The following is a 13,607-nucleotide window of genomic DNA, read 5'->3' as shown; positions in this document are numbered from 1 at the left end:
GAAGACAGTTCAAGAACAAAAATGACTACATATTAGGAATAGGTAAAATAAATAACCTTTGTATTATAATGTCAAGTTTAGGATCAAGCAAGTAAATGAGAAACTGAAAAAATGAGAATATAAAAAAAAAAAGTTGAATCCTTAAGATAAATGCTGTCATGTAGGTCTTTCTATTCTCTGAAAACCAGCATTTCTGAATGGAAAAATTATTATACATAACTTGATTTATTGTCAGCTAACCCCAGAAGGATAACACAAAAATATGGAAGATCAATTTTCATATCAGAGTTGTCAAGGATAACTGTTACAAAACATTGTAGTAAGAGCTACAATGCCACAGGAAAAAACAAACATGTCTACAAAAGCTTCCCACCCCATCTGCACAAATTATTTAATCTGCACAAACGAACGCATTACAACTAGAAATAAACCATCACATCAAGAAAAAATCATTTCACTGGGAAATTTGTTAGTTCACCAGGCCACTAACTCACATGTTTGCAGAAGAGTGACGAACAAAGCAACACTTTTTAATCCGCATTTTGTGAAGTATAAAGAAAGTCACTGATGTAAGATGAAAGTATGAAATAATGGCTGTGTCCATATCAGTTGTTCTTCTATCAGTCTCTGCTGACATGGGAAGCAATACTCAAAAAAAACGAGAGCAACCAACAAAATTTTACTAAAATTCACCTTAAAAAGATGGTATCTGCCATCGAGAATCTCTGCACTTGGTCTTACTTCCATAGCTTTGTCTTCAGCCTAAGTTAAATAACACATTGCCCATTAAGATACCACACAACTCTTAAATGATGGGCCACAGTCTCAGTAAAGGAACAGATGCAATCTAGCTGTAGCTGTCTGTCACACTATCCACACAATTGCCAGTGAAGCAACACAGTAGCAATCGAGGTTCAGGGAAGGGAGTCAGGTGCAAACTAACAAATATACTGAACTGGGCGGAACAAGCTTACGACACACAAGCAGCTTTACAGGGAAAAAAAACATGTACAATACAAAAAAAGCACTATTTACCGTAATTTTATTTGTGGTTGAGGTAACTGGCAAAATTTCAAGACCCATTCGTATTCTCTTTTGTTTTTCACAGTAAGCTTTCCAGGTATCCTCATTGAAGCCATAGTTAAAATAATCGGAGAGATCAGCCCCTTTAAGTAGTGAAGCATATGTTTTTTAGGACATTACAAAGTTCATCTTTTCTCCACTAAATATATATTCATCTCTACTTAGAGCATCAACACTGATTAGCTACTGATCTAAAAAACCACAACTGAAATGCACAATTCATCAACAGATATAGAGTATTCACAGCTAAGATCATAAAACCATTAAAATTTAGTCAGAAACAGTAACTTGCCTAGCATCATGAAGTGGGGACCAAGGGTAGAGAATGTCATGGGATATCATAATCCCAATACCTTTACAACAAGATAAATATAAGATCTATAGATTTGCTTTATGTTCAGTAAAGAACCGCTCCCTTTTGTTTTGCTTGTTCTGTATTTGACTTCTCACTTTGTTTTGGCTCCTGGTTTCCTCTGATGCCATGAAGTATTTTTAGTGTAAGAGAGAACAGTTGTAACTCAAATGCACAGAATATATTTAATACGGCTAACATTTCAAACACCAGATAATCATCAAAGGCTTCTTTTTTTTCCATTTTGTAGACACTATTTGTATTACCAAAGCAAGATACAAACACTAAAAAAAACCTATACGCAGCAGCAAGATGTACTGGTACTAAAAAACCAAACCAATGCTGGTATAATTAGAAAAGTCTGGACAAATTACTTGAGCCAAAGAGACAATAAAGAGGAGACTCATGGAAAGTCCATGCAGCAGGTCCCAGTTTCTTATTCAAAGCTCATGGATGTCTGTGCGTAAACACAACCCAGCACAGGCAGCTACGTTTCAAGATTCTTCATGCTGAAACCTGCCAGAACTATTTTCCATTTTGCTTTATCTTGTGTTCCATGGCACAGAGCAATGGCAGTAATCTCCACAGAAACACAGATTTCTAAGAGGAGTTCAGGATACACATATATTAAAAAAATGGCCTGTCTCCTCCTGACATGTGATGAGGATCTATGCTAAGAAACACTGCACACCCCAGCACTCTGTGGCACACCAGGCAGCAACAACAACTAACATAGCTGCTTCTTCCAAATGATGCTGTAAAGTACCTCAGAGGGATAGGTAAGATGACATCTACATGCAGTCAACAGGAATCACTATTAAAATAATGTAATGAACACCTACGTATGAGTTAACATAAACCAGACATTACCTGGCTTTCTCCAAGGTTTATCTTCAAAAGAATCTAAATCTACTTCCAGAAGTGGCACACCATTAATACTCCCTGGTGCATCTAGATCCAGTCCTTTAACTTTTGCACCTGTGAATAAAAGCTGAAGTTAGAGCCTTCTGTCTCTACCAAATGGAATTTTATCAGTAGCATTACACTTGGAATAAAAAAAAATAAATAAATAAAAGCCAGACAAATTTATCAACAAGTTTTAAAAACAAAAATTACTTCCTTAATCCAAAACAATACAGGTTTTTATTTTTTTAACTTTTTTTTTTAATATTTAATATTACTATGTAAATTTTCTTACCAGAAGATCCATAAGCTCGTCCTCCTGCCTTAATATTGAGATTCACAGGTGCTGCTCCATAACTTCAAGAAATTCACAAAAAATGAATTAGACAAAGAAAACTTTTAAACCAGAAGAAAACACAAAACAAGAGATAGCTAGATCCAGAAACATATTGGACCCAGGCTCAATCACCATCCTGAATCTCTAGCTTTCCAAGCTGGTAACTGTAAAAGTAAAGAGATCAGCCTAGGAGGAAGAGAGAGTACCTTTCTATGCTCAGTAGCAACTTCTCCAACTAATAAACAGTAGTGAGGCAAGTCCCAGTCACTCCTCATGAGTTGAAAGGATAAAGACCTTGATAGAAACAAGAATGGACAGAACCAGAAGAAGAGAGAGAAAGGAAAAATGCAGTTCATTTAGGGATACAGATGACAGTCTGGGGATTAGAGTAAAAACAAAATAAATTAAAAAAAAAAGGAAGGCTTTAGATGGATAATTTTCTCTTTTCATAATCATTCCATTTAATCTGTACAGAAGTGGAAAATACAAGCATTTCTCTAAAATGATTGAAATGCTGTTTCAATGTACTTCTAGTAATCATCCATCCTAGTGACCAACAGAAAAGTATGTAATTTTTCACTTTCTAAAATACTTGAGAGCTTTCTTCATAAAAATGCACTTAGAAACCTAACTACTGAATAGATTTAACTACCTTAGGAATTATAGTATTGTTCATTTGCAACATTAAGAGCTAGCCCTCCCTACCATTTTTGTGTAATGTAACTTATCCTCACAGGTGACCTATACACATCATGAGATTAGCATATAATTAGAAGGCCAGGGTATAGTTTACAGTATCCATTTCTGTGCAGTTCTAGCTTTCTTTCAGGTGCTACAACAGCATAAAACTGACACAAAACATTAAACCTTCTGATATGCCACGCTGTATTTGTGCATGATTTTATCAAACCAATCTATTGGGTTTTTTAAACCGCAGTTGACTTCTATATGAAAAATTATTTAATCCTATGGAACAGACTTGTTCTATTGCAGTTAAAACGTACAGCAGTGTTCTGTTTTAGTTTTCTGCCCTTCCATGAACTTTCTGTCCAATTTGCCCAGAAAAGAAGATTTTTCAGAAGATAGGCATTTCTATATAAAACTTTCTACTTCAATTAGGTTAGGATCATCTACTCATTGTTTCCTGCATACATGGAAAGAGCATTAGCAAATCCACTGAGAATATAAATTTAGTTTTGCTTTAGTGCTACAAAATTTGAAGTCACTGCCTAGACCACAAGAATACTGCAAGCAGTGAAAGCAGAAGAATAAAGAACTGAAAGAAATGGCTCTTTTTCTATTACATTGATTTGCACAGTATTTTAGAATATGAAATACTCCAAAAATGTTTAAAAATACTGTTTCAAACAGGTGTAAATATCTGTATTCTAAAGTTAAAAACAAAATAATATACATGGGTCAGGCTTACCTGCAGACCTGTTATACTTTGAATAAGAAATGGCACCCTAGTAACTCTGGTTTTAATAAGCATAAAAATATTAAGATTGCCAAGAAAAACAAGTAAACCATGTCCCTTAGAAAATTTCCATGCAGTGAAAAACATTATTTCATAATTTTGGGTAAAATTAGCACTATACAAAAGTGTTCAGGGGAAAACAAGTCCCTTTTCAAGACCAGAAGGGATATTGGGCAATAACAGTAGCAAGATCAGTACAAATGCCTAAACCATGATCTTGAGAAATAATCTCCAGAGACTCACAGCTCAATTCTTAAGTACATTAAAATCTTGTTTGAGAACATCAATAGGGATTGAAACTAGAGGTTTAATTAGAACACTACAAACAGGATGAGGGACAAAGACTTCTCATGTTCTTGCCATTCTATCCTTTGCAACCAAAATGTCAGTCACAGTAACAACCCCAAAAATGCTATATAACATAGCCGTTCCGTAATGAAAAAGAACTCACTCCTTTACAAATTTCATACAATTATTTCTCAAAATCTGAAAACACAATTTAAACTCGTACAAAACTCTTCTTTGTCTTCCACTGATTTTATTTCACTTGTTTTCAAGCCACTGTATCATTAAAAACGTTGTTAAAGAGCTGAAAAAATTCTCAATTGACAATAATTGTGCACACAATCTCACATTTTTGGCATGTATTAAATGGCAAATATGTGGAAAAGATAAAAATAATAAAAATATATAAATACATAAATATTAAAAAGGCAAGTAAATGGCAAGTATTAAAGAGACTGAATTAATAGTTAAATATAATCTCAAAAGTTTCCCCAGTTAATGTCTGTAAATAACTTACCTAAACTGTGGCGCTCCTGTCTTAATATCCCCTATGGTGACTTGAACATCATCTTCGTCATCATCACTATCACTATCACTGTCATCCTCGGCCTCTGCCGTCTTCTATAAAAGAAAAAATCATTGCTTAGACAAAAGCACTTACATTCACAATGGAAACACAATCCAGACAAAACTACCCATTCTAGAAATCTTTGAAAGAAGAAAATTCTCCCCTTCCTAGATATTAGAATTGAGTAGCATTAACAGTAAATTTAGGAGGTTACAAGTATCTGAAACATCTGGACGAAAAAAGAGAAGTGTCTTCAATATTAGGTTCAGTTTCTCAAGCATAAAAGAGCTTCCACTATCTAGTATCCTTTTTCCCTCTAGCTAGGTCATACACACTGGTTCTATTCTTACCTTGTCAGTCAGGAAAGAAATAAAAGATATGCAAGAGTAGCTTCTTGCCTTCATCAATTATATATTCAACATAACTCAGGTAAACGTTTTTTCAGTTGATGATGAACACTGGAGAAATCTATTTACGTCCTAACATAAGTAAGCTACATAAAATACTTAAAACATTTCAGCAACAGACAGAAAAATCAGATACAAGAGCACGCTGTAGGCTGAGCTTTTTAGACTCCAGACTAGCACTAGAACTAAACATTTCCCTCCTAAGTGGTAATGATTAATTCAGACCATTTTATTTGTAGATCTGTATTTTTCCTCACAATGAACATCACTCTCCTTTTTCTATGCAGAATTCAATAACCGTGTATTAACCAGTCAGCTCTTCACAGTTAGGCCTTGATCTTACTATCTCAATTAACTTTGTATCATCAGAAAGCTTGTGATTCCACAACTTAGTTCTTTTCCAAGTAAACACATTAAACAGCACAGGTTAAGCACAAAATTCCAGAGAATCCTCCCTGGAGGTGACTTTACTGTGAGAACATAACTTGGATTTCTACCCTTTGTTTTCTATCTATTACAAATCAGCTAAAATCAGTTATCCATGTACAACTTATTCTGTAACTGCATAGCTTTGTAAAATCCTTTGGCGAGGAGCTTCTTCAGAAACTTTGGGAAATCCAAGTGAACTTTTCCAGCCAAATCACCCTTATTCACATCTTGGAATCCTTCAGCAAGAGGCTGGACACATCAAAGCCAAGCTGATTCTGCCCTGGCAGCCTGCAGTTATCTATGCACAGCTGAGTTCTAGCCTTTGTCTACTATATGATCTATTCAATTGCCTGGTACATTAAAAAATCACCAAAAATCATCAGCTCCTTAGATGATAAGACGTTGGAACGCAGTTCATCCTCACTACACAACATAAATTCAATTTCATAACGATGAAGAGTCTATGCTTGGGGTAGGGAAGACAGGCCAAGTCTAGATCAGTATGGATACTGGGTAAATGACAGCTCAAGACAGTCTTTCAAATCGGTATGGCTGAAAAGTGCAAATTCATCACTCACCAGGCAACCCACACACACAACATTAAAAAGGCATCAAAGAAGGAAATAAAACTTTGTCTGGACAATGTACCTTTCCAACCAAAACCCACTTCACTTATAATCAATGATTTCTTAGTTCCCTCCTCAGAGAAATATTCACCTGTTCCTATTCCACCAACCTGAACAACACCCATTTTTCTAAGCTGCTGCTGAAGGTTCATGGACACCATTTACCATAAAGTTCTCAATTCTGTGGAGATATTCTAATGATAACCTAACAATGCCAAGCTTTATATAGAAAAAAAAAAATAAAAAGCCATGCAAGTACAAGAAAACTGACCCTATAAGGATTTCCAGAAATACAAACACCTTTGATGCACTTTAAGTAGCTTTTCAGTTTAAACAACTGAAATAAGTTCCAAAGTTTTAGTAACTTTTTCCCTAATTTTAAATACACTGTAATGCCTGTCATAAATAAAGTGTTAGAGATACAGTAAAAAAAGTACTTCACTAAGAGGCCAGTCCTTGAAACTTGCACAAATATCTCAATGATGGTTTCTGCATCGCTTAAAGTTATTTCTTGGAAGATATAAGCTAAAATGTGCCACTGAAGTAAAACTACAATTTTCTCATAGGACTTCTCATACTTAATTTTTTCCCATTGACAGTAACCTGAATACTTTAACCAACACAACAACTGTAAATTTAATTTCTTGGTCCTTTCCTTCGCCATACTAACACTGATGTTATCAGACATAATAAACATTGAAGACTACTACAAAGCAAGTGTTATGCTGCCTCTGAAAGGCATGTGTAATCATCTCCTGGTTCACACTTTCACATAGTTCTGCAAATGGTGCTTGTCTATCACATTCAAAAAAAGAAAAAGGATCAGAGGACTTTATTTTCTTATCACTGAGAAAAAACAGACCATCATTTTGGAAAGGATGTCTCTAAGAAAACAGAGGTGTCTTCTAGCACCAGCTTTCTGTCCACCCAAAAACACCTGGAATATTATTCATTTATTTTCTGTAAGTTACACTTAAAAAGTGGACTGCAGCTGGAAATTTGATTTCCTAACTTAGTAATTTCTACAGTTTCTGCAGATCACAAACACATTTTAGAAAAAAAAAGGTGTACACCTAGATACTAAATCATTTATATATAAGTCCTAGTCAAATTATGAATTCCCAGTAAGTCATTGAATCAAAACATATGCAAACAGTATTTCAAAAACATGTTTAAAACTACCGTTTTCACAACTCCATTTTCTGCAGCTTCCTCTTCACTTCCAGGTGGGGGTGGAGCACTTAAACAAAAACAAATAGGAAAAGATGAAACTAGGTATTTATGCACATGTTATTTCACAGGTATCAGCTAATGGCAAAAAGAAAAAGCTTTGCTACATCATTCCAGATGAAAAGCCAAAGCTCCAGGTGTCTTCTGTATTAATTAAAAAACAAAGTTGACTTACTAAAAACAATCTAGATGAATATAACTTTATACTAGCAATATTTAGCTATCATAAATAATACTAACTGGATGTTTGTAGAATAGTCAGACGTAATGAGGCATTACACTTGGATCTTATTTTGAAATCAAACTGAAATACTTTGTAACGTATGAAGGGAGAATAAGTTGTTTGGGTTTTTTCTGCAGACTGACAGTTTTCAAAAACATAATGGAAAAAAACATTCAAACATCCATAGGTAATGTTTCACTGAAACAGAATTCCCACATCAGCATTGTGAAATTTTCTTCTACCATAAGGAATAGTTACAATTCAATGACTAAATCAATTATATTTTAGCTGTAGACTGAGAACTGTAAAAAATTTAAAACTACTGGTCCATCTAAAAGGATGAGTACTGTGACATCCATGCAAATGAGCTGTCTCACTGGGCCTACCTTCTACTGTTTCCCGCATAGCAATATTTTAACTTGCACAGTCCCATTAGCTCTTAGGATGCTGCGCAACAAATAGCAGAGTAAGCAGGGAGACATCTATAAACAATATTCTTTCACTGAAAAGGTATTTCTGAAACAGAGTGTGCAATTGCCAATTTTATTGAATAGAGTGATTCTAACCCCATACTCTGTTGGCAACACTCCCGTGAGTGTTGCACCCAATACAGCCCAGCTATTGCCTCGGGATTCAGGCTTGATCATTTTGCTTCATCACCTGGTAAAATGACAGACTGGGTACAGAAACTGAATAACACCTCACCATTTCTGTATGTACAAACAATGCCAAAACTAAGAGGCCAGAGACCAAAACTTTTAACAGCTGAACTGTCCCCTACTTCCACAGTTCCAAACACAACTCCTAAGATGCGTAAGTTAATATTTGCTATGTGTTTTGTCCAAAACTATGCATTGAAAGAGCCAAATGCCATGCTAGACACTATTGACGAGAAACTGGAGTATGCTGTTTCTAAAGATCATTTTGGCCTCCATGCAAATAATTTTCCTAAATAACAGTAATAGTGACAAAGATGCCAGGTCAAGAAAAGGTAACTGAAAATAAGGAATCAACTGATATGGAATAGCTTCTAAATAAAGAGCAAGTAAATAACTAAAAAGCAAATAAATAACTTTGTCCTGAAAGAGATGGGATTCGAGACAAATGCAGGTCTAAAAATCTATTAAGTGACATGGAAAAAGTGAAAGAAAACAACTGTTTCTTATTCTACAGAAATATTCGGAATCGCATAATTACACTTTATAGCTGCTTCACAATGATATCATATGTAGTCATGCGGTGGAGGTCATTACTGCTTTGTCATTCTGTGCTTGTCAAAAGTTGACATGAGTTCAAAAGAACAACTGAGCAATCTTATGAACAAGCAGCCCACCAAGGCTAACTAAATGCAAGAGTTCTCACTGAATAAATGGAAACATCTATAGAAAATAACAATGTATGCTTTCATATATTGATTTTCCCTTTATTTGTTTAATATATCTTGACAATCAATAATTTCCATATTTTACCAAGTATGAGAATTTCCTTCATTCAGCACAAGTGACTGCCCTTTTCCAGTCAGTCTTCATTACTAATCTCCATTAACTTTGTTAGATTTTCAAGGGAGCATCTTTGTGCTCTCATAGAGCTCTTTGTAACTCAAGCAGGCTCCCCTCAAATACTTCCAAGGCTTTCCTAAGTTTCTCTTTCAAATACTGTCTCACTGGTAAAAAAAGCAACAAACCAAAAGCCTAAGAAGATGTGATCTGTACATCAACTATCCAGTAATCTTCCATTGCTTCTTTGTTTTCCTGTTTCTGTAATTACACAACAAACTCTTTGGGAGACAGGATGTTTTTTAGTTGCTAAATTATCTCAAACAAGTTGTGATCCATCATTAAGACCACAAAGCACAATGATTACAAAAATAAAAGACCTGTGGGCATTTTATGAGGGGTTACTGCTGTTCATACAGTTAAACTAACTTTCATACTTAAGCGACCCAATTTCACAGGTACAGCTATTTCACGGAAAAGTGAAGTACAAGCATACTATCTTAAGGACGTTTTCAAAGACAGCAGAGTGTGTTCAGGCGCTATCAACTTTCAATGAGCTGGGAAGAAGAATGTAGTGAACATAGGTTTTGTGCAGCCATGCTACAGGGCTTCCAGTTGCCAAGATACTCACCCAGATTTTTCTTCCTCTGGTCTCTCTGCTTCATTTTCATCTACCATAAGAGAAAAGAAACACAATATTTAAGAATAAAATCCCTAGGGTATCAACTGTGATGGATTATCTTGGCAGGTAGAATATTAGGCAAGTCTTCAGATTACTATTGGACATGTTTGTAACATTTCAATTGTGAAATCAGTCGAGCAGACCCCTGAGCGTTCGCAGTGCTCTGCACTGACAGGTCCACCACATGGGCAGGGTTTAGTTTATGTTTCATTAATATCTGAACGTAAAGATCGTCCCTAAAGTTGTAAAAAAAGTTAATACATAAAAGGTTAAGGCTGTTTCAGTACTTCAACGCCGGGAACTCGGGCAGGAGAGCACCAGGGAGAGCTCGGTCCCTCCAGGGCTGCCTGTGGGGCAGGGACACCACGCGGGGCTCTCGCCGCTGAGGCCCTGCACGCCTCGGCCTGCGCGGCCCGGGCTGAGGGCCCGCGGCACCGGCAGCGGAGATCGGGGAGGGGAAGAGGCCGGGAGCCGTGGCCACCGGGGGACTGCCCGGGAGGAGTGAAGGGGCTGCGCAGCCACGGGGGCGGCGGGACTGGGGGACCTTGTTCAGCGGCCCGCCGAGGCGGCGCACGCCGCGGCCTGCGCACCCCCGCACGGCCCCCCCGCGGCGGCGGCGCCGGGCCGGCCCGCTGGGGAGGCGGGCTGGGCACGGGGGTCGGGGAAGGTCCGTACCGCCATAGAGCCACTCCTCCTCCTCGTCCCCGGCGGCCCCATCGGCGTCCGCCGACAGCCGCTCCGCCTCGCCGGTAGACATGGCCGCCTCCCGCGGGACGCGCGGGCCCGGCCCCGGCAGCGCCTCCCGCCGCCGGGCCGCCCCGCCGCGCCGCCCCCGAGCTCCCCCGGCGCCTCGGGCCGCGGCCAGGCGGTGCACGGGCGGGCGGCTGCGAACGCCCAACGCGGCCTCTCGCGGAGGATCCGCCGCCGCCGCCGCCCGGCGCTTCCCCTCCCCCCCGCGTGAGTGACACGCACAGGAAGCGGGCCCGGCCCGGCCCCGCGGCGCCCCGGGCACGGGCTGCGGGGGGCGGCCCGGCTGGGCCCGGCCCCGGGACTGCCCTTACGCAGAGCCGGCCGGGCACTGTCCGTGCGCTGCCACTCACCGCGGCTGAGCTTTCGCCGCTCTCCCGAGGCGCGCTGCCAGAGCCGCCTTCCCTTCCTCTCGCTGCCCTTTGCTCTCGGTGGTCCTTGTGCTCTCCTGAGTCCCTGGACGCCCGTCCGTCCCTTCGGCAGGGTTCACCGGCAGCATGGCCATCTCCTCGAGAACATCCTTGTGTATCTCCAGAAGCAGAACTTGGCTAAACGCACATACACTCCAGTGCCGTGCATCTACTGGCGGCTGATGGCAGCTGCCGGGGGAGCGTAACCACGGGGTAAACACGCCGCTGCTTCTGCTAGCACTGTCCCTCGGCTCAGGGATTGTCCCCGCTGGACGTAGTATTTTAGGTTCAAAACTCTTCATAGATTCTTTTCTTCCTTCACAAATGTCCTGATTTTGTTTTTAGGTACAGTAGAGTTTAACATTCATAGTGTGCTGTGAGTGTTCCGAAATGTTTCTGTGCTCAAAGTGTTTCTATGTTCAAAGTGTTTCTATGCATTTCATTAATTCTGTTTTAAAAGCGGTGGGGAGTAGTGAACCATTTTTCCTGGTGATTTGCTCACTTTACATCTGTGAATGCTAGACAACAACTGCAAGATGCATTAGAAAATTTAAGTACTGACAACTGACCAAACAAGTTTCAAACAGTTGTGTGAACAAATGGAGCTTGTGGTGTTTCAGGATGTATGTGAAAACTAAATCAGGGCCCTGCTTTTCACAGCTTGGGAAAAATCAGAGTAGAGGACTTCACTGTAACATAAACACAACTCTCAGTGGGGGGAACTTATTTGAATTGCCTACATAGAGAAGTTTGTTTGAAAGTTTCATATATGGCATGACATTTCACTGAAGTTCACATGAACAACCAACCCACTCAAAATCTTTTTTTATTTAAAATTAAATGTCTGAGTATTGTGTACAGATAATGAATTGTGTGATGTAGTTGGATAGGTTTTTGTATTGCTATTTCATTTTTTATACAAATAGTTGTGGAATCAGCAAAGGCATTTTTCACCATTTTGAGTCACTTGTTGCTCATAAGACAAATGTGTATGTGTAGTACCTCTTCATAGATCAGTGTATGAATTTTTGTTTCAGTTTTGTTTACTTTGCCATTTAAGACAATTCTGGCTAATATGAAATGACACAGCAAAATTTGAATAGTTTCCTTTGGCTGCAGACATAGAAGAAAGAAAGAAGAAGAAAGAAAACCATGTTTGAGAAAAACCCAATAAATAGAAACCAAGAGTAGGCTAAGAACAAAAAATGTTTTAAAATACTTTAATGCAGATCCTCCAGGCAGTTTTCCTTGTACAAACCTTTAAGGAGAAATCACACAGAGCTGGTGGTGATGGAAAAATCCACTTTGAATGGTTGTGGCTTGTAAAAACTCTTTCTTCTAAGACTTAGAGTAGCTGAAAGGCTGAAGACAGAATGCATCTTTGCAAGCTGCATTGCCATCTTCACTCACAGGTTACACCCCAGAAACCCACAAAAAGATACCAACTTATGGGAACCAGTTCTTCTGACACAGTAGTTGTCACCTTGCACAAGGGATAAAATAAGCTGTAAAAACTACTTAGATCATTTTGTTTCATAATTTAACCATTGTGCTTTAAACTGATTAACTTCATTTAGTCTTCTGGCAAGTAATTTTTTTCTTTTAACACTGGCATATGCAGAACTAGTTGCAGTCTGTACAGTATTAATAAAGTAAAAAACTATTCACTTTCTTAAAAAAATCTGATGTTTTGACAATAATATCTGAAAAAAACCCTCAACCTTTTAAAGGAGGGCAGCTCACCTCCCCTCCCCTTTTTAATGGTTTTAAAGGTTCAGAACCCCTTTTAAATTGTTGGGCAAACCATTATTTATGTAGTTTTTGTCTGTAGCACTCACCTTTAAAGCAAAAACTCAGAGATATGTAATCTCTGAGGTAATTCAGTCTGAGAGAAGGATAGTTCTACTTGTTTATAAACTCTTGGGCCCAGTGGTTAACTATCCCCCATCCTTTCTTAGCGTTCATTTTTCAAATCAAAATAGTCAAGAAGGGTATTAACTTACATATTTTTCTAGTGTCATGAACTTATATGCCCTAAAGTTAAAATAACAGATTGGTGCTAGAACAGCACAAAGATGGGGAAGAATGCATCTGAGTAGAAATGTCAGTGGGGAACACTGAAAGGAAAGGATCTGATTTAATTACTGGAAATCTAGTGAATTCAGCATTACTCATGTTTTTCATGTTTTCCTGAAAACAGTTGAATCTGTAAGAGACATGAGAACACCAGTTCAGACGGAGGATGAACGAATTAAGTATTTTATCTCTTTATTAATGCTGATAATCCTGCTATGTCAGAAAAGGTACCTTCCTCACTGTGTGCCAAGGAGGTTGTCCAAGTGAATAGTGTAG

General features: G+C 38.7%; 1 protein-coding gene across 8 annotated transcripts in view; it reads right to left on the bottom strand.

Moving 5' to 3' along the window:
- Window positions 1-10,923, bottom strand: part of FIP1L1 (factor interacting with PAPOLA and CPSF1) — a 38,215-nt gene extending 27,292 nt beyond the window's left edge. For 2 of the 8 annotated variants that reach the window (XM_086891204.1, XM_086891208.1), the window contains exons 1-8: window positions 10,774-10,923; window positions 10,048-10,087; window positions 7,650-7,707; window positions 4,955-5,058; window positions 2,634-2,695; window positions 2,306-2,413; window positions 1,036-1,166; window positions 694-762 (exon numbers count right to left, since the gene is read on the bottom strand). In XM_086891204.1, coding sequence (XP_086747330.1) covers window positions 694-762; window positions 1,036-1,166; window positions 2,306-2,413; window positions 2,634-2,695; window positions 4,955-5,058; window positions 7,650-7,707; window positions 10,048-10,087; window positions 10,774-10,855 — 654 coding nt within the window. In that variant the 5' untranslated portion in view covers window positions 10,856-10,923. The remainder of the gene's footprint in view (window positions 1-693; window positions 763-1,035; window positions 1,167-2,305; window positions 2,414-2,633; window positions 2,696-4,954; window positions 5,059-7,649; window positions 7,708-10,047; window positions 10,088-10,773) is intronic. The other 6 variants (XM_086891205.1, XM_086891209.1, XM_086891206.1 and 3 more) reach the window with 3 other exon arrangements.
- Window positions 10,924-13,607: the final 2,684 nt, after the last annotated feature.

Source organism: Cyanistes caeruleus, chromosome 5 (assembly GCF_971803275.1).
Source record: "Cyanistes caeruleus chromosome 5, bCyaCae1.hap1.1, whole genome shotgun sequence".
Taxonomy (NCBI): domain Eukaryota; kingdom Metazoa; phylum Chordata; class Aves; order Passeriformes; family Paridae; genus Cyanistes; species Cyanistes caeruleus.
Note: the sequence above shows the minus strand (reverse complement) of the source record. Positions and strands in the feature narration are given on the sequence as shown.